Genomic DNA, 25684 nt, shown 5'->3' on the forward strand with positions numbered 1-25684 from the left:
ATCATATGCGATACCTTTGAACTCGTTTCCTTTTGTTTCTTTTGTTTCTTTGTTTCTTTTGTTTACTCCTTATACACAAACGATATGCCTCTCGCACACGATGTGAGGGGCATTATGTTTTACATTCCCCAGAAATGGGGATTAGATTCAAATTCCGGGGGGACCACTTCCATTGATGAGTGGATACCAGGCACGACCATGGGGTTTCGAAAAGTACCCTAAACATGCTAAACAAGGGAAGCAATTCTTTTCCAGATTATGAAAATGCATCTCTTAACAAGTATTTGGCTTGTGAAACCCTACAAGTATTGAATATATATCCCTTATTTCAGCATTTTAAACATCGTTTTGACACCCTTATAACGTTACATAGGCCTATATACGTAACGTACCTGCCCACTCTGTCCCCTTTTACGGGTGGTCGCTACTGGTATCCACTAATCAATGGAAGTGGGCCCCCCGGGCGGCCTCTCGAGCTCTAGGAGGAGTCAAATGTGGCTTTGGAAAGTCGTCCTCAATCGGATAAATCGCTGTTACCATAGTAGCAACCAGAATTTTGCACACGAAACGCATATTGAATGTTTCCGTCGCAGATGCGAAACGAAAAAAAAATCTCATGTCACACAATTTGCATTGCAGGACTGAGTTTTACGACCATGATGACGGGCCCAAAAAGTCCCTTCCAAAGTCAACGACCGTTGTAAATAAGCGTCCGCGTCCTCAAACGAAAGGTCGGGAATGACGAGCTTGACGAAACTGCTGTTGTGAATCGTCGAGGCTTCTTAGTTGGCCATTGTCATGAAGGAGGTTTGAAAACAAATATTTTCTGTGTTCTTGAACCCGCTTTTAATTTCCTTCTTGACATGGTAAGCTAAACCTTGACTCTGTTGTAAGGCAACTGAGTCATCAAAATCATAACCAGCAATCCACAACTCGATTACGATTATTTTCTTATGCAACAATAATACCGACGGCATCAACTCAAAATCTTGTCTTAACACCAATGATATACCATGTCGATTTGGAGTCACTTTGCGTTACCCTATTAACATTCAATGCAATGTCCTATATGAGCCATGAAATGTTGAGGGGCCAGATGGTGGGATACGATGGATGGACCCAATGCTCTATAAAGATGTGAGCGAACGAAAAGAGCAAGCAAGAATTTTGACTTTTTAAATACCTCCCTTCCCACAAAAAAAAACTATTTTGGGATCGAATTTGACATGACATTCATGAACCTTTTGGAGGGTAATGTCCTCCCCAAGCTCAGGATTAGTAGGTTAGGATTCATATTCATAGGCATAACTGTAGCATGGAAGTTCAGGGAGCTGTATCGTGTTCATTCTGGATATTGAATCGTCGTTATGACTGGCCCTTACTTGTATTGGTTGAAATTGCAGATGGCTACCGAAGGGAAGGCGAGTTGGTCGACGTGTTCGATGACGATGTCGACACTCTTTGGATACGATGTATAGTACAAGACTTGCTGTACTATTTGAATACTGGCGATACTCAGACAAAATGCTATCAAACCGATCCAGATCCACCTGAAAAGTGACAATTGTTTTACTTGCATTCAGACGAGAATATGGATCAATAGGTGGCCTGACATATCACTATTGAAATAAGTAATGATATTTGTTGACTAAAAACTGTTACAGGGCCTAAATATTCAAGCATCCCCTCCCCACTGACGTTCATCTGTGAACGGGTAATAGGTTCAGAATGAAGAATGTTAAAAATTTCTTTTCTTTTATGTGATTATTTTTCATTGAAATACTTCAAAAGCAGGAAAGCAAAGCAATCATATTTATATATTTTTTTCTAGCGATTGCCCCCACTCCTTACCTTCTTCCTTGGTGTTCCCGGGCACTCACGGCATACTTCAGACCCGACACCCCGATCGATTCCGAAGCCGTCTTCGAGATTATGCCCATCAAAGACACGCGGTCGTGGAAGGTCTTCGGCAACGTCTTTGGCGGCATCATCGTCGTCGTGTCCGTCATCGGCGGCACCATCATCTTCTTGTCTGCATCATTGAGAAGGTGATCCCCAGGACGAACAACCTAAATTTCAAAATGTGTTCAGTTTGGAAATTGACACCAAGTTTTCACTATCGGTAAGAAAAAATATAGGACATGGCTATTTGAATAATATCTCAAATCAGGTGCTTACTATATAAAGGGGGTTTTCAGGGGGGGGAGGTGGTGGTGATTTATTTATTTTTTATTTTTTGGTAAGTTCTTCATCACTCCACATGTCTAATAATTTCAATATTCAACTATTTAAAAGCGAACCTGTTACGGTTACGGAAAATTACATTTTCCCATGACATACATTGTGCTCAGAAGGAGGCAAGGTGCAATTTGAAAGATAATGAGAAAAATATGAAAAATTGTGTACAAAACAAATGGAGAGTTGTCCACAAAATCAGCCATTCTGAAGCACGGTTGCCAAATTGAGGATCCCCATAGAAAGTACAACAAGACTTTTTAAACGTCCATAAGTTGCTTATTTCATAACCGATTTTGATGAAACTTGTTTTAAATTGTTCCTCTCATTTTACTCTTTCCAATAAAATTGATTTTGTTCTTGGATTTTGGTTTCCTTTAACGTAATTATCATAAATAATAATCAGAACATGGAGTATTACCAATACGTCATGGATTTCCTCTTTGGTAGGAATGACATTGAGATCATACTTCGTCCATGTGACATTTGAAGATTGTTTCGATGGTAGTGGTCCAGAAATTATAGACACGGGATCCGTACCCCGTTCTCGAGCTGGCACAATTTTGCCTGGCATTCTGCATGCAGATGGAAACGATGACAAATGCTGAATGAAATATACATAAACAACAAAAAACGAATACGGATTGAAGCAGCGTTTCGCGGATGCTAACGTAAAAAATGGAATCAAAACATATCCTTATCTCTTATAAGTCATAATAGTCACAATGATATATTTGCATATTCTTATATATTTTTATTATGAGCAGTTTAATATGGCAGTACAATAATTAATTCTCTTGCAGGACATAGAGTATGCTAGACTAAGACGAAATTCTACTTTTAAGATAATACATTTTTTTCTTAACATTGTGCTCTAAAATAACCTTTGTCTACAGTTATGATAAATCAATTCTTCTCAGCAGCAATGCATTTTGATGCACATATCCATGCAATGAGCTCTAAATTTTGAAGACTTCGTAAAATCTTAAGATAACGGTATAAAGCTAAATATATCTCACTTTTTTCGTAGCCTCAAACATAGGCGGCGGAGCGGGCGGGGGGGGGGACGGGGGACTTGTCCCCCCTAAATCTTAGGTGGGGACGATCCCCCCTAATATTTTAGTTGATATTTTTTTTTTGCTGGTCAATTTTTTTCCCTGCGTCTCCCCCTAAATTTTTTGGCTGATAACCTTCTTTTTTTGGCTTGCTTGCTTCCTTGTCAAGCAAATTTTGTGGTCCCCCTAAATTGTTGGCTTCCGCCGCCAATGGCCTTCGATTAAACACTTTAAAAATAAACATTTATAAACAAAAGTATTTAAGAGTAAAACATTACCAGTCAGAGTGCTTCTGCCTAAAACCCGATCATCAAAAAAGTGTTTCGTGATAGTGCATAACGTCCTCTCTTGCAAAAGGTCTCCCCACAAGACATTCATCCTGACATAAAATAAACATTTATATCTAAAAAAAAAAAAAAATCTAAACAAACCTGCATTAAAAAAACCCAGAAATTCACTCTCTCAAAATCTTGAAATAAAGATGATACATTATGAAAAGTACGGCATCTCTCCTAAATGGCAAGCAGTGCATGTTATGGTTTAACTTTAACTCTATTTCGACAACGACAAGCTGATCAATAATCGACACCTTTACGGGAACAGATCAAACTGATCGCCCATTACCATCAGAATTAGGAGTGGATGTCCATTAATTTCTAAACAATCCATGCCGACATGATTGCCGAGCGCACAGATTATCTGTATACCTTAATGTATATGATTGGCATGTTTACCGAATGGATTTGCGGTCAATTATAGAATGAATGTGTATAAAAATATTGATTTCATTGTATTAATCCTTAATTTGACAAACACGAAGTGAGATGAAGTGCATTTCCATCAGGTAATTATGAACTACCAGCTAGGGCGGCTCTACAGGGGTGGGCGCGGCAGGGGGCGGGGGCGACCGTCCCCTGATGATGTTTTGTGTAATGAAAACAAAAGAAAGGAGACAAGAGAAGTAGAGTAAGAGAGAAAGAGAGTTTAGTTCTACAAATAATATAAATCCTATTTATCCAATTAAAGAAGTAACGGACGTCTCCTTTATGTCGCCTTCTCATTCCCACCTCTCCACCAGAATTCCCTGGTATGTTGAAAATCTCAGCATATTTACTCCTCTTATTGCATCTTTCATAAAGCTTGGATAGTCAGAGTTGGTTTTATTTTTATCCAAGATGACTTCCCCTGATAATGATCATATAAGAAATTATCCATTATTCAGCCAACGTTTCAAATCGAGTAAAAACATGCACACTATTACTGGAGGTGGAGATACAATTGTTTTCCAGATACTGTTCACGCCATAGACAATCTCAATGACAATAAATGACTTCCATCCCTGCTCCTTCAAAGTACACTGTTAAAAAACCCTGATTTTACAGAAAAAACAAGAATTTGCAGAAAGCAATAACAGAATCATTCTGTTTAAAAGGGGAAGTTGGTGTTTTATTCAAGGAAATTTGTAAGATTTCATACAACAAATACCAATTTCCTGTCATTTTACATGATATAATGTAAGATTACGCAATCTGGTAAGATTACAGGTGTTCGCGAGACTCTGCTGCAGGAACTTCTTTTATTTTTTAAGGATAAATTTTCTAACAGTATACGCTAACCTATTTGACTTGTACTTCTTATTAATAAAAGAAAAGATTGTACTTCATTAATAACTTGTATAATTTAGGAATCTTTCGACAAAAAAGATTTGATATAAACAAACCTATACAAATTGAAAAGCGTGTTTTTGTTGTTTTTTTAATACATTTATTTTGTAAAGCTGGGGCCCGTTTCATAAATGACTTGCAACTGTTGTAACTTTGCCATAATAGCAACTACCATTGTAACAGGGTTCAGCAGCCAATCAGATTCAAGGTTACCATGGTAGTTGCAATAATGGCAAAGCTTAAACAGTCGCAATACCTTTATGAAACGGGCCCCTGATGTGTAAAAATAATATCGATTCTTCAAGTAATGCATGCGTGAGCATGCGTTTATAAAGGGGTAGCCCACACAATTTAAGAAATGATGAGAAAATTAAAGTCAAGCGGAAGAATGGCAATGTCACCGAAATTGGATGAAGATAGTTTTGACTTTCTGCAGTGAGTTCTTTTTTTGGCGTTATTTTCTATGTATATCATCCCTGGGAAATTTGGCATCGAGCAATTCTGACCATGTTGAACCTTTAAACTTTCGTAAGAAATTTCGATTGTAACAAGTCTGTAAAAATGATATGATGTATAAGATTATCATTGTGTTAAATATTTTATTACAAAGGAGATGTTTCATTCTAAATAGAAATCACGAGACATTAATATTTCATAATAAAAAAGAAAATTGGGTCATTGTATCGTCAGCAGACGCACTTCATATAACACAATATTTAAACAACGGTTCACCAAAATATTGTAAACACGAGATTTTAGTGCTAGTTTTTAAAATAAATGCCTATAGAAAAGTTGTGCTCACCCAACCACGAACGGGGTGATACGGTTCATCCATCGCATGATCGACCGTCACGTAATGTGCCAACATTTTTATGGACTGTACTAATAAGAAAACGTGATTCAAAATCAGACTATATAATGTGTGATTGGTCAACATTCCGTCACGTGACCATCGTAACGAGGATGGAAACTTACTAGTATACCGATGCATGATGTTACACAAAGCGCTCATCATCGAGCATAGTTGGAGGTGCCGTGGCCGAGTGGTCTAAGGCGCCTGGCTATACATGAAAAAGTCCTGGTTTCGATCCCCGGCCGCGGCAGCTATGCCCGCGAGCAAGGTTTATAATCTGCAATGCTCTTTTATCCTGCTTTCAAATAAACGAAATGCTATATGCATTATTGGTAAATAGGTGTGAACTTTTTTTATATATTTTTTTTAAGTTGATGAGCATCGAGTGCGCACGCGCACAGCGCGAGATTTAAACAACAGTGTAGGCTGCTCAGTGAGTCGATTCGCATCGCTGAGTCGTGTGAGCTGAAAGAAGTGGGCTAATACATTCATTAAAAGAGCCCGTTTTTCACTACATAGCGTAGCGAAGGGTGTGCTGAAAGCTTGCTGTTAACTCAAAGGATTTCAAATTCCAGAAACAATTATGCTTCGATCTACACAGCAACTGAATGGACCGCGGTTTACTAATGACGTCAAATTTATGGATGTTTCTTCCATCGGGGCCTCGTAACGAGTTATTCCATTAACCTGTAGCTAACAATGGTATTTCAATACTTGGAATCCACTTTGCATACATTAGTTGTAGCTATGTCGGGCAAACCTCGGGCAAGCTTCCCGGTTATTAGAGGCAACCTTTGTTAAACTGGTATGCATAAAATTTGAATATGTTAGTAAACCGTCTCACGGTTGAGTAAGTTTCTTTGATCATTTCATGGGGAGATCTGTCAGATGAAATGGGGGAAATGTAACGATGCAGTTTCCTGTTTAAGCTCTTACGATAATGCTGCGATGTGTCAACAAAATTCGGATTTGACATTAACCAAGAATTTGAAGAAATACATGACATGTTTCACGCTGTTGTAGTGATGATCGTTAAACTTTGGGAGATAAACATGGAAAGTAATGATAAAGTGCTCTGGACTAGACCTAGATCTACTACTCTTGTGCCTGGGACTAGGAAAGAACCTAGCGCATTTGGAATGTTTTGCATCGTCACAAAACTCACTCTGAGTCAGTCATCACCTCAAATTGTCTATCCCTTGGGAGATTGGCGGGTTACAACACAATATAATAGTGAAACTTCAAATGCAATGAAATGGTAAGTCAGCAGATTTTTCTAGTTTCATAAAAGTTGCTATAACAAATTTGAAATAACGGTTAAAAGCTACTGAAATACTTCAATCTGATTGGTTGACAATAAATTTGTTATAGAAACTGTTTTATATGGATTTTCTAATATGGATGCAGGTCATTGCATATTTACAGAAAATATAACGATTTGCTCCTCCGGGGAAAATAAAAGAAAACACATTTTATGTGTTTTTGTCTTAAGGATACTGTATTATGCATCATCAATAAAAATATAACTTCTGGGGTTATATATACATAAAACTCTCCCCGCTCTCAGTTGATTATATTTCGTAAAGTTTTGTTAAAAACTTAGGGCTTTACTTTCTTGTTACAATACCTTCCATGCAGGGGCGGATCCGGGATTTTCCCAAAAAGGAGGGGCACATTTTTCGGGGGGAAATTTGAGAAGCAAAAAAAAGTTACAAATTTTAATTTTGCTTCCCAAAGGGGGGGGGGCACGGGCCGGCTGTGCCCCCTCCCCTGCTTCAGCAAGTGCTTCCATTACTATTTTCTTTAACATATTGCTGCAAACGCGGATATTTTATTTTACAACTCATAATCCGATCATTTTCTTTTTAATTAGCATGCAAAGAAGGATCATGATTAGTCTTTAATATAAGAAAGCAAATTGGACAAAACTCGAAAACAAGAGTGAAATTCTGTAATTCCATCAAAACAATTTTTTTTTATTAAGAACTGATTTGTCGAAGGTGCGTTAAGAGGCATTACATTAAGTCCTATGGTGTTCTCAAATTGATAAAAAATTGCCCTCTGCGCCCCCCCCCCCACCAAGATTTCCGGTACTTTATTTTGCCTTTATAGTTTTTATGAAATTATAAAAACAATTACAAAAAGGAGACCCTTTAAAAAGCAGGAACAATATATTTTGTGGGTTATCCCCAATGACTGGTTGTCTAATTGTAAATTTCGTTTGAAAACTTGTCATGTTTTAATATAATGTTGTAGGTCAATGTTCCACTGAATTTAATAAACATACATGAAACGGTAGCTTGTTTAAAGCCCCTATAAAGCGTATACTCGAGGGTCATTTAAATCTTACACAAGTGAATCTCTACTCTTGAAATGAGCGTCATCTTCTGATGGGTAAGCATGTTGCATATTTTACAGAGTTATATTTCATATCTAGCGTCCTCTATAGGTGATGTTTTCATTTTAATCCAAGTGGGCGTTGTGGCTTCCTTTAATTCCGTGGTTGTGGCGTGCGCTTGTAATGTAAGCTAATGTTGGGAAGTTACAACTTGATGCAGAGGTTCGAGCCCTGGTCAAGTATTTCGGATGGTAACTCTAAAGGTCGGTCCCAAACGTAAATGATCGTATATGATTGATACACGTCTGACAAAATTCAAATATACACACCCAACCCCCCCCACACACACACACACTCAAAAATAGCCTTGGCTTTGAAAACTTTCTTTACATATTTAGTACTATTGGATGCATGTAATAAGTTACAGACAAGAATTCTCCTGAATTATCAGCCCTTATCGGTGCTTGAGAAGGGGCTTCACACAAACAAACGATCACTGTGTATTTTGTTGTTTTTTTACTTTTCGCGGGGGAGGGGATAGGCATTTAGCCTGTCTTCTTGCCCTTGTAATCTTCATAATTAACATGACAACGGCAGTCCTTCTTTTCAAAAATATCTTTATCTTCTTCCCTCCTTTCACATTTCCCTTTTTGTTCATCCTCATCCCCTTTTGTTCTTCTTTTTCTTATCATTCATACTGTTCCTTTTTCTTCTCTTTTATTATTCTTTTCTTCTTATTCACCCCCTCCTTTTTGTCCTTCTTCATCTTCTGATTTTTATTCTCTCCCTCCTTTTTCAATTTCAATTTCTTATTTTTCTTCTTCTTCCTTTTTCCCTCCTCTTTTTCTTCCTCCTCTTCCTCTTCTTCTTCTCCTTCCTCTTCATCTGTTTCTTCGTCATCATGATCACCACCATCATCATCCTCTTTTATTATTCTTTATACTGGTTTCACTAACTTTTCTCTTTCTCTCTCATGGTCCCCTTTTACCTGGCAATATTTTCCCCTTTCTCTTTATTCATTCTTGTCCTACACACACTCCTTTTCCATTTCCATTCTCACACACAGTCCTCTCCCCCCCCCTCTACCTATCCCTGTCTGTCTTTCTCTCTCCCAGTCACCCTCACGCACACCCACGACACCACCCACCCGCCCTCACATAAACAGGCACACACAGAAACACACATTCAAAATCCTACGCACGTGCATGTGCACCCACCCCTACACCCCCACACACATCGCACCCTCCCACACACTCTTCCACTTTCTCCCTTCATTTGATTTAACCATTCTGCGCATCCCCACGCGATTCTCGATGATTTCTAATGTATCCATCTGACATACAGCTTACTGTCATGCTGTATAGGCTACATGAGGACCCCTTGCGCCAGCCTCCCGTTTTCAGTTGTCAATTTCACATTGTATTATTTGATGTCTTGTTATTTGTTTTCAATGGAAATAAATTCAGCCCAATTCAATTCAATCTACCCTCACTTGTCATACATTATTGTCCCAAATAAAATGGTTGAGCAAAAATCCCCAACTTTTAATCAACCCTGGGCAACATATTGTCCATACAACTATTGATTAAAATCTGTCCAAGTTGGGTAATAGAAATTAATAATTTAGTAATAAAATTTGCTCGATATCTATTGGATGACAATTGCCCAGAATATATATTTATATATATATTTTACCAACATACATTACCCAACATTGTTGACACTGGACAGTATGTTGCCAAACATTTTAAATCTGTACACAGTTTATGACAAGTGAATAGTTGTGTTTTTATTGACTTTATGGTACATAATTTAAGACAGTGGACGCCTTCCTCTTATACCGAAATTACGGCCACATTTGAATGATTCGGAACCCGATTTCGCACCTATAAATAAAATCACCAAAAACTTGTGTCAATAGGACAAAATTATGTCCGGCTTATGATGGGATATCATTTCGCTTGACTAAAGTTTTCCAAATACTACAGTGCGTATCAAAAAAAAGTTTACACTTTGAAAAAATCCTGTAAAATTATACATTCGTAATATTCTGAAGATTTTTCCACATTTTAACATTAGTACAGATCCATTAAAGCAAATGACGATATAACTGTCGAAAAATATTTCCACTTGAGTGAGCACCACTTTTGAAAAGTTAGTGAAAAATGATTTGCGCAGAACTTTGAAATTGTTATGCGAATAAAAGTAAAACTTAAACATGAAGAAAAAGTGGAATTTAGCTAGTAAAATTGATTTAAAGATATCTTTTAACCTTTTTACTTGTTTCCTTGCCCACAAACACTTCAAAGTGTGCGTTGCGCCCCATCCCACTCCCCCACACACCGAGGCCATCGTGACGATATTTGCTTTACACTGAGATGTGATTTACATGGAATGGCTTAGGCTTTATTTTCATTTTGTTAATCAGTATCGAGCTTGGAAAATGTGTGGAGAAATAAGTATTAAATGAAAAAATGAAACGTAAACCCACTTTCAATGATAAAAACTTCGTGAAAAATGCTGGAGATGTCTGATATAAACTTTTGTTCAGATTCAGTTATGTCCTCAGATCCAGCTGGCACAAAAATGGTAAAGGTTGTGCTTACTAAGTGTTTAAATTTCAATTTGGGTGGCAAAATTGTTACAGAATGCTTGAATGTGTCCGTTTTATTTCAATTGACTATTAAAAGTGCAAGGGAAATGTATGAGAAATGTTTCGCAGGGTAAGTTTGATTTCGCCCTTCCCCCTTGACACAGCGTGAAAATGAGCATTTCTGCGCAAAGAGATTTCTACGAGCTTTACAAAAATGGACAGAGCTCACTCAAGTGTAACATTTTGACAAAACTTTTACTTTCATTGGATAGATGAGACCCAAACCCAAAATTATATGTGAAAAATTTACCCACATGTTGTATATTTTTTCATTCCCAGGGCTTTTTCAAAGTGTAAACTTTTTTTTGATACGCACTGTATAACAACAAAACTAAACTGTAACACAATATTGAGATAGGTAGCTTTTTATTACAAAACGTTCAGTGAAGCATCATAGTCATGTCAAGTACACGCTCTGGAATATGAAGTCACAAAAAAAAACATCAAAAACGAAGGAAGAAGAAAGGATGCGTTGCAAGAAAATCAAATTTTAGTATGTAAACCTGACCGAAATTATAAAAACAAGTGTATAGCATTTTTAGCTGCTGAAGTAATTATGTGCCCTTACTATGAAAAGCTAGTTAGTGCCTGGTGAATAATTGGCCATGCTCTATCTGAGATGATTAATTTATTCAGTGTTAATTTCATTATTTCATCATACAACACCAAACAAAGCTTTCCATTTGCTTTTTTTGCCTTGATCTGTCAAAAGAGATGCTTGTTTTCCTTCGTACTTTGGGCTCCTCAGTCTTCTATGTATTGAGTATGATGAAAATGGGAACTTAAACTTACTTTTAACTGTTATTTATCACAATAATTTTTCTTCAATAAATATAAATATAGATGAATGTAGATCTTAATCAAATTATCTATAATGCTACTGTGAATTCAACAAGTTCATGCAAACACTTGTTGGCAGTCATATTTTGTTCACCTTTGTATGAAGTGAATTAGAATCATCGCTTAAATTGAATTGTGACAAAATGAAATGTATAAAAAAAAGAAAAAGCCAGATTTTCGACGATATTGAGAGGACGCAACCATGACAAAAATTTACTTCAGAACCACCCTTGTAACCACTACTTTCCATACATTTTCCACTTCAAAAGCTTTAGGACACTCAACACGTTAATCTAATAAGACATCCACTTAAAGAGCTTAAAGAATCAAGATTTTTCTCCCTCGACAATAACATTTTCATTTAAGAAAATAAATTCATAAAGCAACCGATATCTGCAAATCACGCTTTTATAACGACTAAATATCGAGCAATATTTTTTGTAAGTTATAACGTACTTGTCAGTCAAACATGTGTAATGTCAACGAATTTGCGTTATTTAAATACTTGGTCAAGATTTGAAATAAAAAATAATCAACTTATAAAAGAATATAAATTTCTTTGCCTTTCAACAACACACACGTTTATCAAATTGCAGCGGAGTGGAGTGAAAAAATGGAATTTTAGCTTTCGTATGATAGTTTTGATGCGAAAATTTGCTATTACGTGACGCATGTTTGGTTGATAACAAATATATATAATTGAAGATGAAATAGTATATCTGTCTATCATTCATTATTATAAAAAATACTGCTTTCAACCAGTCCCATCATCACTTATAATCGTTATCATAACGAGTACTAATTTAAGGCAGGTCATTGTATTTAAGAGTAAAATTAATTTGCGTGAATAATGAATTAGCATCAACCCCATGCCAGACTGATTGTTCTTCCTTACACTTTTCTTTTCGCTTGTATCAATCGACAACATCCAGCTATACAAATACTTTCTAACGCATTTTTAAAAGACTCAAGTAAATTCACTGCTATCACAATTTTCTAAGAACAGCTGCAAAAACTTATGAATTACATAAACCATACACTGCGGTTTAATAAGATATGATGTGACATCATCTTCTTCAGGTTTTTTGTTCAAATATTTTAATCAATTTATCTTTAACTCCAATTATAGACAATTCAACATCAGTACAAGTAAATACATTGTAATTATCTCGAAGTGTGAAGAAGTTGGAAAATACAGCCTAGTTAATCCAAAAAATGGCATTATAAAACCACATTTTGATAACTTGCTATATACGTTCCATATAATTTTACATGTATATTCAATTCATTTCAATCTATTTTACAGACAATATTTCATCATGATATTCTCATTGCACCCTGTTGTTAAAATGGATGGACAAAGATAATATATTCCTGTCAGAATTTCAGATCTCCATACAAAAGCTGGGTTTCATTTACACATTTTATTTATTAATTTTTTTTTCTTATGATTTTCAGCTATTAATAACACGGCGTTTCATATTACAGTTTTGGTTGATTGTAATCGATGTCACTAATCGATACTTTGATCACCTGAGTGAGCTTGTATATCTTCAAGCAATAAAAAAAGACAAATCAACAAACGCCTGGGGATCAATGTTTATCCTACTCAAATCGTTATACTGCCCTCACCAGGCCCGGAGTGGTAATTTTGTTGAACTGTTGCGAATGAACGATTAGTCGTAGAGCAGATCTCCCCGGCCATCTCTGTATGTGTATTGGTCAGGGAAAGTAATATTTACACAAGTTTGACTGCTCTTTTTCTAATTTTTAATTGCTTTTGGGGGCCAAAATTAAAGGTGCGAAAATAGTTAATTTACAAAAGAAAATTTACCAATTTAGGATAGGGAAAATCAAGAAGCTTCTAGATGTAAGGAATTTACAAAGAAAAGATTGAGGCCATCGCTTCGGTTGTGTTATAATATTTTGTCCTTTTATATCATTTCCGTTTTGTGGGTTTTTATGGTTTTTTTTAATTATAAAACATGGACATTTTTCTCAGATAATGATATGTCGTATCTTTTAATAGGATTTTATTTGAGAATAAACAGAAATCACTCCGACCCGGTCAAAGGCCCGATCACGACCCGTTGCGCATTGGTTTTGACCAATCCTTAAAGACAACGTCCAATCTAGATCATTGTTGCATGGGCATTTTGTTTAAAACACTGATCAGGAGCCAATCAGAATCGGCCTTTTATATATTTGCAACCAATCGCAATGTTTTGAACTGCGGGGCTCATATATATTCCTCAACTCCTAAAGCAGAAGCCAAATTGGCGATCTGAAACTTCTGAAAGGAAAATAATCGCTAGAAGTTGATCAAATAAATGAAAAGAAAGTAAGCATAAATAATATGTGCAGCATGCAACGGTGCCTTATATCAACTTAAATTTATAAAATGGGTAATACAATGATACAAATAAATAAGATTATTGTTGAAGTCACGCGAAAATTATATGTTCATCAACAAATCGTTTTACTAACAATTATGGCGCTCTAAAAGCATTCACATTTTTTCTTACTGTCTCCTTTCAAAGTTAATCAAACTAAACATCAATTAACAAACACGAACCATGCATACATTGAAATTTTTGATAAAAATCTAGCCCCTTTCTCTCTCTTTTCTAAACAATTTAAAATTATATAATTACTTTGACGATGATAAAGACTATTTTGTACAAAGATTATATACAATAAAACGTAAATAACTTCTCTGAATATATTAAATACAAAGATGTACAGGCATGCACTTTATATTATCTTTGTACAGAATGATACACAATTCGATTATGCGATAATTGAGAAAAATAAGAAAATAAACAGAAATCGATGTAGTCCGCACTCAGGAATGAATTCATGTCTTTTATCTTTGTAAATGGGCTTAGAGTCCAAATATTGTAATTGTCCACTTTAGTTTCATTGTTTTTTTTTCGTATCATGTTTTACACAACATTGAGTCGAGTCAATGGAAGAGACAAAATAGGCACTTTTACCCCCTCTTATAAAACCTTGAAAGGGATATACGTCAACGTCGGTCACTTGTAGGGGTATTCCGTTTATTTGTCACCATGGTTACGTCGTAATTACAACATAAAGGTTCAAAAAGGACATCCTGTAATATGAGATGCAAATATATCCGACGGGCTTGTTTGTATTGCATTATATGAGTCGCCTACGGTGGAAGAAACTTCATGTAATGTGTCATAATTATTGGCGATAACATTATGGTCCCGTTTACAGGAATGGTGGTTAAGTAAATTTTATTTTATTTTGGGGGTCTTCAAAAATCATTTACGATATGTAGTTAATCGACATATGGGGGGGGGGTCATAGAAATATTTAGTCAATGATTTTCACTAATTTGCCCCCTGCCATTCAGATGCAATATATTCCCGGTGGCTTATAGTAAAAGTCACTTAATATTGTTTTGTTTAATGAAACCTTTCGTTTAATGAAACGATCCCTACGGCACACCCGATCTTCAAGTTTGTCTAGTAATGTTTTATCAGCCGGTCACTCCAAAAGAACATGGAACTGATCATGAAAAAGTAGAAGAGAGAAAAAAACCTTTTTATTCTACGTTCATATGTTATTAAATGTGTTACCGGTATCGTGGCTACTGGGCCAGCGCAAGTCCAAAGGTAAAAGTCATGTCAAAGACACTGGGTGAAGAAAGAGGTTTTCCTCTGACTCCCATTACAAGCGCCACTACCTAAACCGCCATTGTGGACGATTCGAGGTGAGAGAGAACTTAAATGCTGACTGGAATGGTTAGTTAAAGGGGAAGTTCACCCTGAAGAAAACTTTGATGTAAAAATAGCAGAAAAAATAGTAAAAAATATTGGTGAAGGTTTGAGGAAAATCCGTTAAAGAATAAGAAAGTTATTGGAGTTCAAAGTTTTGGATTTGTGACGTCATAAACGAGCAGCTGCTTCATGTGTTATGTAATATAAAATGCATGAATTTCAAATTTTTTATGGTTCCTGATGACTTAATTGTGTTTTCTATTCATGATCGGGTGTGAAATGATTTGTCTATTGATATACAATAGGTACAATGAAAACCATTTTTAATTTTCTGAGAAAATGACATTTCATTGATTTTTTACCATTCGCTATGTAGGAATGCTGCTCGCATATGACGTCACAAATCAAATAATTGAAATTCTAATAACTTTTTAATTATTTGATGAATTTTTCTCAAACCTTCGTCAATATTTTTCATTATTTTTTCTGCTATTTTTACAATAAACTTTTTGTCAGGGTGAACTCCCCCTTTAATGGGCCTCATAAACGTCCGCTCCGTCCGTACAGGCTTACCCCTCTACGATCAGTTGAATACAGATAGGGTTTTAGGATAAAATCCTACGGAAAAAAACCAAGTCGTTGGTGAAACAACACGTTATTTACCAGTCCGAGTGGATTATCCCTGTGGTAAGTTCGCATCATATTCAGTTGCCAAAGGGTAGAATCTATTCAGTAAATTTTGAATAGTGCGTTGGTCTACATATAACAAACGCTTCCTTCAACGATTTACGTCATAAGTTTACTAGTTTAACAGGATATGGTAGCATTGTTCAGGTCGTAATAAGAACTAGCCTGATGCCCTGGAAAAAGGTATCCCCCGTGTCCAAGTCAGTATTGCCTTAACAGATACTGCGCCTTACTTGTTCAGGCAGTTTTGAGTCCGTCTTTGAATAATTCATCAGCTCGTATAGTGAAAATTAGTTTGAGAAACGAATGCAATAATGTCATGAAACTATTAACATGGGGGTGTGCTAAAGAAGTATTAAATTAGGTTCTTTTTTTACTGTTTTCACTGATCTTTAGAAAAAAAAGCTTCACCCTTGGGAATTTATTCCAGACCGAACAAAAGAATTGAAATTATTTCTCACTATCAATCTGCATCCCTTAGTCACGTTAACAGCAATATTGTTGCGGCAATGATAAATCCATCTGATCGGTCAGGAATTCAAATAGTTCTTAGACCACTTTCCCCAAGTTGTTCGTCTCAAAATCAAATGCTTAAGAAGTCATACATCAGTTCGCATGGAATTTACGAAACCGGGAATCGTCAGACATATCAAAAGTCAGGATGAATGCTGTTGTCAACATGATCTTTTCATACTAGTCTTATCCTTGATTTCCCATTGGTCCAACTGTCAATCTACATGTAAAGTCATTTTACGGAGTCATCGATATTTTTCTCAAGGTTTTTGCCTTTGGAACAGGAATTTATCAAATGCACGTAATTCAGTCTCTGGTCGGTTGCCGGTCTTTTGTCCGTTTCTGTTAGGTCTCTTTGCGTTAAAAGAATAACAACAAAGTAACATGTCGTGGTCCAGTACGTCTTCTTTTTCGTCTGTACCCGAGAGTATATAAAACTTTGTTTTGGCGTGTTGTGAATGAAAGTCTCATTCACGTTTACCAAGGTTTATCATTGGTCTATCATTGTTCTCACTGTCTGAATTTGGTTGCCAGGATGTCACTTCTGCGAATAGAGCTACCCAGTCCCGTCTGCGAATAGAGCTTCCCAGTCCGAAACAAACTTCATGCTAACAAACAGAATGTTGAATGAGTATACTTAGTAGTTTAACCCTATACAGAGTCAATTTGATTAGTCGATTGGCATATCTTTTTTGCCAAGGCCATGCAATCATTTTCTTGTCTGAGACCAAGTTTGGAAAAAGTTTGGACGGAAACGACCACCTAATCATCCTCTGAAAATTGTCGCTACCTCTGAGTCGGTGCCATATCTTACGTATAATGATGTTTATTTGTTGAATACAAACTATAGTATCAGCTGAATTGAAACTAATTATAAAAACATATAGACTTCGAGATCAAGATGCATTGTCTGAAAGTAACAGTTTTTTTATTCAATACACAGAGATTTCGTCTTCTGTTTCATACAGTATCTCTTAGTTTCCAAATCATAACGCCGTAAATTCCTTCAATTTCGACCATATAGTATGGTCGATGCTTTATCAATTGGAAGATCAAAATCAAATCGTCGGACAAAAATAAAATGATCTCTGCAAATATTCAAGAGACAAGAGAATTGTTATGAATCTATAACAGATTCTTCGTCTTAATTAATAGGTCAAAAATAATTCGGGAATTTCAAGATTTACAGTATCAAGGCATGCACCTTCTGTCGTTCATATTTCATTATGTTTATACCAACATTTGTGGCATAAACCGCTTATATCATCTGTAATATTTGACGTCAGTAGATTGCGTTGCCATGGTAACTGGATCAATCCCTGGTACGGTTTTTTTCTAAGTGGATTTTTTTATATATAAATCGCACTCCCGAATAAATGATTATTGTGAATTTCAGTGTCAGGTTCATTACAGCTCTGGGGAGGATTTCACAAATAATCTTGTCACTGGGTTTCACTGACAAGATTTGCTCACAGCCAATCAGATCGATGCAATGATTTCTGGTAGCTTACATCACTTGCCAATAAAATCACAGATAATTCACTTGATGAAACAATGCGTGGATGAATATCATGTAATACGGAAAGCAATTCTAAATTTTCGTGTCTTTCCATCCATCAAGATACACCGAGGATCCGAGGTTGAGATATAGGTAATCTCCAAAATCCCCTTTGTTATATAAAACAAATTGTATAACGCAGTCTGTTTTGCATTTTCGTGAAGTATACAAAATCGGGTACCTGGATGAAATGGTCATTATTAGCTCTGAACTCTTGAAATTGATAGATGGAGGATTCCGAGGTTAAATTCGTAAATAAATTATATGAAGTAAAAGAGGCGAGGTTCTACACGTGCATATCGCAAGGTGGCGAGTCTTTTTGGTTTCTGATATCGCATAGATAATGGCGATTTGAGTTAACCTGTCAAAGTTGTGGGCGTATAGTGTGTATGTTAACTGACGTTTCGAGGGGTTTTAAAGGTACCAGCTAGTATGTGATCAGTGACTGTCCAAGAAAAGTTTCTAATGTGTACAGTCATGTCGTCATTGGTAGGTAGTTGTCGTTGATTTATTTCACAAGTTTGTTGGCAATTCTACTGTTCCCTTGCACAGTCAGTTCCTTCTGAATCGAATGGTCCATGTACAAGGTCTATACGGAATTTGATAACTCCGCATTCACTAGTATTGACAACACTGATTGGCATGACCAGAAAAGTTAACCTTCACAACGGCCATGTCAACGCATGGTGACCTTGATTTCCCATATTCTGCCAGTCAAATCTACTAGTTTCATACTGTAACTAACAGCACTGTGTCTTCCTGTTTTGATGGTCTGCAGTGGTGTCGTGTCTACATCAGTTTGAATTCGAACCTAGTAAGCTACCAATGCGAATTTCATTGTCATAAGTTCTGTATCTGCTAGCATCGGTTGTTTCTCTGGTGCTTCCGACCCATCCGCACCCAGTTACAGTCCGGGTGTAGTATTCGCGTATAGGCACACTGATTGGGACAGTTGGTGTCCTTGGCTTAATAGGTGTAAGTGTCTATCACCATACTTATGGTTAAGGTGTTCCTTTCATTGCTCGGGATGTCTGTCTATATGTCAACGTTTTTCAGAGCTTCCTAACAGAATAATCGGTTTTTATGGTACTTTTGCCCCTTATTTATATCAAAGAATAGGGAAAACGGGCGGTTGATACCTAAAAATAAATAAAAATCCATTAAAAAAATGAATGACCAAGCGAGCCTATACAGTTTTTCAGTGATTCCGGTGTCAAATAAATGCAGTTCTTTGTTATGGTAGATTAGAAGTCCAAGTGGCCGAAGAAAGGTGATTATAAGTAACGTGATCAACGGTCGTGAGAATCAGCTATTCGTTTGTTAATCTATTTTATTCGTTTCAAACTATCACCGTTAAACTGCAAAAACCTCTAAATTTCCCATTAATTAAGCCCATTTTTGGACCGATTTGCAATTTTGTCTCGTCTGCAGTCCCCGAATTTCACGAATTTGAATGGTCTGGTAAAATTTGTTCTCTCCTTTTCTTCCCACTCAAATTGATGGTAGGGCAGTGATTACAGAACCCGCTGCTTTAATATTTATTGCTCCGTCCTAAATCATCAGTCTTATCATTTGGTCATTGGAAATGACTAAAATTCATTAGCATCCCGTGTTCCCAATGGCACTGAGAGTCCCCACATCAGGTCATTTTTTTAAACAAGAAAGAGGAGGGTCAAATTGTCTTGCATGACAAAGAAAGTGCCGTATCGCTGAGTATAGATACATTATCCTCTAGAAAGCGTCCGGTGCATTTGGTCTGGCCAAGACAACTATGAAAGTGGACGTCGACTTATCAAAAAAAGCTGGTAAAGAAAGACTAGTCATGTCAGTCTTCATGTTGTATTTTCAAATTCGAATTCAGATTGCATGGTCGAGGTGTTTGTCTCACAAGTGAATTGATCTGGGAAGATCAAGGTCTGTGGGGGTAAATAATCTATAAAAAAAAAAGGTCAAGATGTTTAACGTAGAGCTGTCTAATCGATCCGACCTTGGGAACGTCGATTTGGTTTTGTCAGCTACCGGTATCTTAGACAAGTCACGTGGTTTGGATTTAAGAGAATGAGTTCCAACTCCCCCGCTACCTTGAAAGTGAAATCGGTCAGTTTAGAAAATGTTAGAATCAGTTTAGTTGGTGTGACTAGAGCATGATGATTGTCCAGACTAGTAAATCGAGGCCCGATGAGTACAACCTAAATAATTTAGGAATTTTAGGCATGGTCCTATTTGAGGAGTAGGTCACGTGGTCCGGTTATGTCCGGCATGATAGAAGATTAAACGCCCATTTTTCAATCCTGAATGCGTTTGCATCTTGGCTATTCAAGTCCTACTTTTGTCTCCTTACTCCTTACAAATATTATCGTTGGGTTTCCTATAAAAAGTTCGCAATTGCCATTCCGAAAGTTTAGCGGTAGTTCCCCACAAGAAGTTCACAATCGCTAAACTTTCGGATTGGCAATTCCGACCTTCTTGTGCGAACCCGTCATCATTATACAATCAGACTTTTACAAACAGACTTATACTACACAGATGAATCTGAGGATACATTAGTATAGTTCGTCGAATGAGGGCGTGTTATGGGATGCCGTCTGACGCTCGTCTGGCTGGGTAATGACGTGGTGTCTGTCTTCTTGCCCACGAAGCAGCAGCAACAACCAAATGCCTCGATGAAGCCCTGACGGAATTTCTTGTTCATAAAGCAATAGACAATAGGGTTCACGCAGGCCGAAGTGTACATCAGTAGACGTATCAGTGTAATCTGAGGAGGGAATTCAAAGAAGAAATCAGATTGAAAATGTAAAAGAAATAAACAAAGTCCATTGATATTATGTTTTAAGAATTTTTTCAATGGCATTCGCGGTACAGTAAATCCTAAAAATCCTAAAATAACAACTATTTCTCGCATCTTACATGTACTTAGCACAACAATACAAACCAAAACAGCCAAGTTTCAGTTGTTTTTGTTCAGACTCTCGATCATTTTTATTAACATAAGGATAGATTTGAATAATTCTCTTTTGTAGTACATTTTTGGGGCGTTGAAATGTTGGAATGAAGAGTTTCATATTTTAATATGTAAAATATATATATAGTTCAAATGGCGATAACGGAACTAAGTCGACATAGCAAGATAAAAAATATCCCTCGCCAAGTTATCTTACAATATATTAAATCAAATCGACTCCTCATTGAAAGTCGGCATTATTTTGACCAGTTCGCACGCACGCGCTGTGCCTCATCGATGATAAAGAACGTGACGTACCTGGAGAGTTGTAACAGATGAGTAGGCCGTTTTGGGGTCATAGGTCGCCCAGATGTTCATACTCCACGTTGGTGTCCAGCACACAAAGAAGAGTATGACGAGAACGAGGAGCATCTTAACAACGCGTTTCTTCGCCGTGTTCGATGACGTACTCCTCGGCGTGGCGTGAGCGCTCTCCCCTCGTTTTGAAGACGCGCCCGTACCACGGGATTTCCGCAGGAAGCTCTCCGTGGCGCTACTGTCGTCTATTGATGACCTTCGACCTTTGTTCTTCTTGGAGCTTAGGTCATTGAGGGGTGTTCCGTTTTCTTCCTTTTCTGTGGGAACGAAATTATCATGAAAATTTTGAAATTATTTAACTTTTTATTGTTGTTATTATAATAGGCACGACTGAAATTGATTCATTTACTATTTTTCAATATACTTAGTTCCTGCCGTGCCGGAAAGAATACCTTGTAACACTATCCAATTGTATCACGACTTAAACTATAATTGGGATTCTTTTTTTTTTCTCGTTGAGGGTGGATGCGTAGGTTACTGATGAGGTGATTTGATGATCTACTTTTTAAAGGTTACCAACACTCACACCATAAGTTCTTCTTTACTCCTCTTTTAATTGGAATGAATCTATAGCGCCCACACGCAGGGATTACATGCATACACTTCGTGTTATATGCCATGTTTTCAATAAGAGTCTGTATTCCACAATGTCATTTTCATTGTGGTTTCCTTGTGAAGGTACGCATTTTATTCCATCTTAGTAAAACACGTTTGCTCTTGTAATGACAATTTTTCTTATACCAAAATCAAGTATTCAAATGGTGAAATGATAAAGCTACCTATCCAAGCAAAGGTGCTGTATGTAGAAAAATGCTGAGAAAATTGTTTAGTCTTTTTAAGCCTTAAAATGCAACAAATATCGAAAAAGGCATTATGCACCATTAAAAAGGTAGTGAGCAGGCGCGGATCCAGGAGGGGGCCCAGCCGGCCCCGCCCCCCTATTTTTTGACAACCTGCAGGAAAAGTGTACTCTTTATTTTGATAGAAACTACAAAAACAGAAAGAAAAGTAAAAAGGAGGTATTATACCCATGTGTAATTTACATCCTCTTAACGGCCGGCCCGACCCCGAAAGGAAACAGGAAAAAGGTGAGGGGAAGAATTGGAAAATAGACTTTATATAAAAATTAAATGGCACTTCATATCCAGTTCTAAAATCAATTTGCAAACAATATTTTAGCTGGCACATCAAGCTTTCATTATTTTGTTTGATTTATATAAACTGTTATATCAAAATTTTCAACTCGCTCTGCCCGCTCGCATATTTGATTTGTGAGATATCTATCTTCTTTGCAAATTCTTTCCAAAATTTGTCAAAATGCTCCTTTATCATGTAAGTATATAAAGAAAATAAGCTCATGCTTCGCACTCACATTAATTGTTTGAGACACACAGCTTGTTCTTTATCTAAATAAAAACGCGCTTGTACTGTCCAGTTTTCTGGTCGGAATATCATTCTTTTTAGCTCACGCTTCTCACTCTCATTATTTAATTGGTGATACTTGTATCCTCTTTTTTAATCACTAAAAACAGTCGTAATTGAGTCCATTTTTACATTATTATAATAAATTTTCGGCTCGCGCTTCGCGCTCGCATTTTTTTAGTTGGATACTAATTTTTGTTCATGATTAGAAAAAACTGCTCAGAATCTTCAGTTCCAAGGACATAAAATATCAAAGAATGTAGCTTGCGCTTCGCGCTCACATTATATATTAAGACCATATGAGATACCTTATCGTGTTATAACTAACATATGCTTAAAACTTCAGTCTTTAGTTAGGACTACCCCTTGAAAAACCAATAAAAAAAATTATAGCGGCCAAGCGAGAAAAATGTTGATGAAAATATTTTTCGCCCCCCCTAATGGCGAAAGCTGGATCCGCCCCTGGTAAGCCTCAAATTTGTGCACCCTTATAATGTGCAAAATACAGTATGTACAATTTGGCACCATTTAAAGATCTGCGATATATAAGTGCAACCCAAGAATAAGGGTTGAATTTTACACCCTTCAAAAGCAACCCTGTGGGCGCCTTTTGAGTACAACTTTTTATTTAAGAAGTTTAGTGCATCTTCAAGAGTGATTTTAGCTACATTTTATACCCCTTCGAAATGAAAAGTTGTAATCTTTAGGAAGGTGCAAATTTTCATTTCTAAACGCAAACGAAAATGCATTTCAAAGGTGTAAAGTGGCACCATCGAGAAAGAAGGCCACATTCTGTGCACTATTGCACCCTACTGCACCCCAAAGTAGCTGTCAATGTAGCATTAATGGTGCAAAATTGTACTTTTTTTTAGGTCTGTGCAACTCGATTGCGCCATCACGTATTCAAGTCCAGTATCTGGCGCCATCAGTTAACAAATGTTGACTCTTTTTTACCTCCCAGTGAGCTTCACAATTTTAAAGGTGTCTTATTTCATGGAAGCATTGTGGCATCCATGTTTATGGCTTTTCCTTTGTTTTCGCTCCATACATTGGACAGGATACATGCCAAGATTGCTCATCTTCGATTCTGATACTGCAGCAGTCTCACAAGTACCTGATTGCAGGTTGACATGATGCGAGTGCTCTCAATGATTTTCTTTAATACTTAATTCCCACTTTCACGATTTGTGCAACGGTTCAAACAGCGCATTTAATCGTACAGTAATCGTATTGATCATATCAGATCGTATCAGATCGTGGTAAGCGTAGTGATCGTTTAATGGTTCAAAAATTTGTTGCGATTCTTTACGAAAGGCCAATCGTGGCTTGCGTAAAGAATCGCATGATAGTCATGATTGTGGGAACGAGCCTCAAACATCTGAATGAAGTTCTTCTACTGTTACGATAATTGAAACCTCATGAAATCGTAAGACGCAGGGCAATGACTGCTATTGTGGAGGCGAGGAGAGGCAGAGGAGTTAAAAAACAATTAAGTGACAAGTAAGAGTATAATTGAGTGTGCTATACATATGTGGCTGATTTGGGGGCTAAGATTTAGAGTATACTGCTAAAATAACGATAATTAGGTGCTGCTTCTGCTACTATCCCTGATGTTTGTTTGTTTTTCCTTAGGAGTGCCAATTTATCTTTTACCACTACCATGATTACCTCCCCAGTTCTTCTCTTTCTTATTCCTCTTTTTACTCTCCTTCATCTGTTCTCTTCCTTTTCCTTCTTCTTCTCATTATTATTTTCTTTTTTTCTTCTTCCTGTACTTGTCCGGTCATGAATCCACGCAGCATTTCATGAAATTTTCGAAATTTCGGCTGCCACTGAGGTGTCAAATTTTTCAAAGCGATTTCTGTGACGAACGTACACGCATGGGCAAAATATTAAAGTCGCTGTTTTTGTGAAGCGCATGACAATATTTTTTCATTCTCTAAAAATAAATGCGTCTTAGACAGTAAATCCCGACCTTTCGTTTGAGGACGCGGACGCTTATTTACAACGGTCGTTGACTTTGGAAGGGACTTTTTGGGCCCGTCATCATGGTCGTAAAACTCAGTCCTGCAATGCAAATTGTGTGACATGAGATTTTTTTTTCGTTTCGCATCTGCGACAGAAACATTCAATATGCGTTTCGTGTGCAAAATTCTGGTTGCTACTATGGTAACAGCGATTTATCCGATTGAGGACGACTTTCCAAAGCCACATTTGACTCCTCCTAGAGCTCGAGAGGCCGCCCGGGGGCCCCACTTCCATTGATTAGTGGATACCAGTAGCGACCACCCGTAATAGGGGACAGAGTGGGCAGGTACGTTACGTATATAGGCCTATGTAACGTTATAAGGGTGTCAAAACGATGTTTAAAATGCTGAAATAAGGGATATATATTCAATACTTGTAGGGTTTCACAAGCCAAATACTTGTTAAGAGATGCATTTTCATAATCTGGAAAAGAATTGCTTCCCTCGTTTAGCATGTTTAGGGTACTTTTCGAAACCCCATGGTCGTGCCTGGTATCCACTCATCAATGGAAGTGGTCCCCCCGGAATTTGAATCTAATCCCCATTTCTGGGGAATGTAAAACATAATGCCCCTCACATCGTGTGCGAGAGGCATATCGTTTGTGTATAAGGAGTAAACAAAAGAAACAAAGAAACAAAAGGAAACGAGTTCAAAGGTATCGCATATGATGTGTACATATCAACGCATGCGAAATGTTCGGCTGGAGAGGTTGATCTTATCCATGAAATCAATTGCCAGTGATCCACCAATAATCCACATTAAATGTAATA

The 25684-nt window shown here is 37.1% G+C and overlaps 1 protein-coding gene and 1 long non-coding RNA gene across 2 annotated transcripts in view; both read right to left on the reverse strand.

Annotated features, from left to right (window-relative positions):
* Positions 1-1505: 1505 nt before the first annotated feature.
* LOC121406369 lies at positions 1506-2802 on the reverse strand. Its single transcript, XR_005968782.1, has 3 exons — positions 2657-2802; positions 1852-2069; positions 1506-1550 (listed from the first exon to the last, which is right to left on the reverse strand). It is a non-coding gene; the product is annotated as an uncharacterized LOC121406369 (long non-coding RNA).
* Positions 2803-13084: 10282 nt separating this feature from the next.
* The window catches only part of LOC121410268 (cholecystokinin receptor type A-like), a 37153-nt gene continuing 24553 nt past the window's right edge, over positions 13085-25684 (reverse strand). Inside the window, exons 4-6 of the mRNA XM_041602234.1 lie at positions 21405-21721; positions 20688-20900; positions 13085-13345 (exon numbers count right to left, since the gene is read on the reverse strand). Coding sequence (XP_041458168.1) covers positions 13256-13345; positions 20688-20900; positions 21405-21721 — 620 coding nt within the window. The 3' untranslated portion in view covers positions 13085-13255. The remainder of the gene's footprint in view (positions 13346-20687; positions 20901-21404; positions 21722-25684) is intronic.

The sequence above is a fragment of the Lytechinus variegatus genome, chromosome 1 (genome assembly GCF_018143015.1).
Source record: "Lytechinus variegatus isolate NC3 chromosome 1, Lvar_3.0, whole genome shotgun sequence".
Lineage (NCBI taxonomy): Eukaryota > Metazoa > Echinodermata > Echinoidea > Temnopleuroida > Toxopneustidae > Lytechinus > Lytechinus variegatus.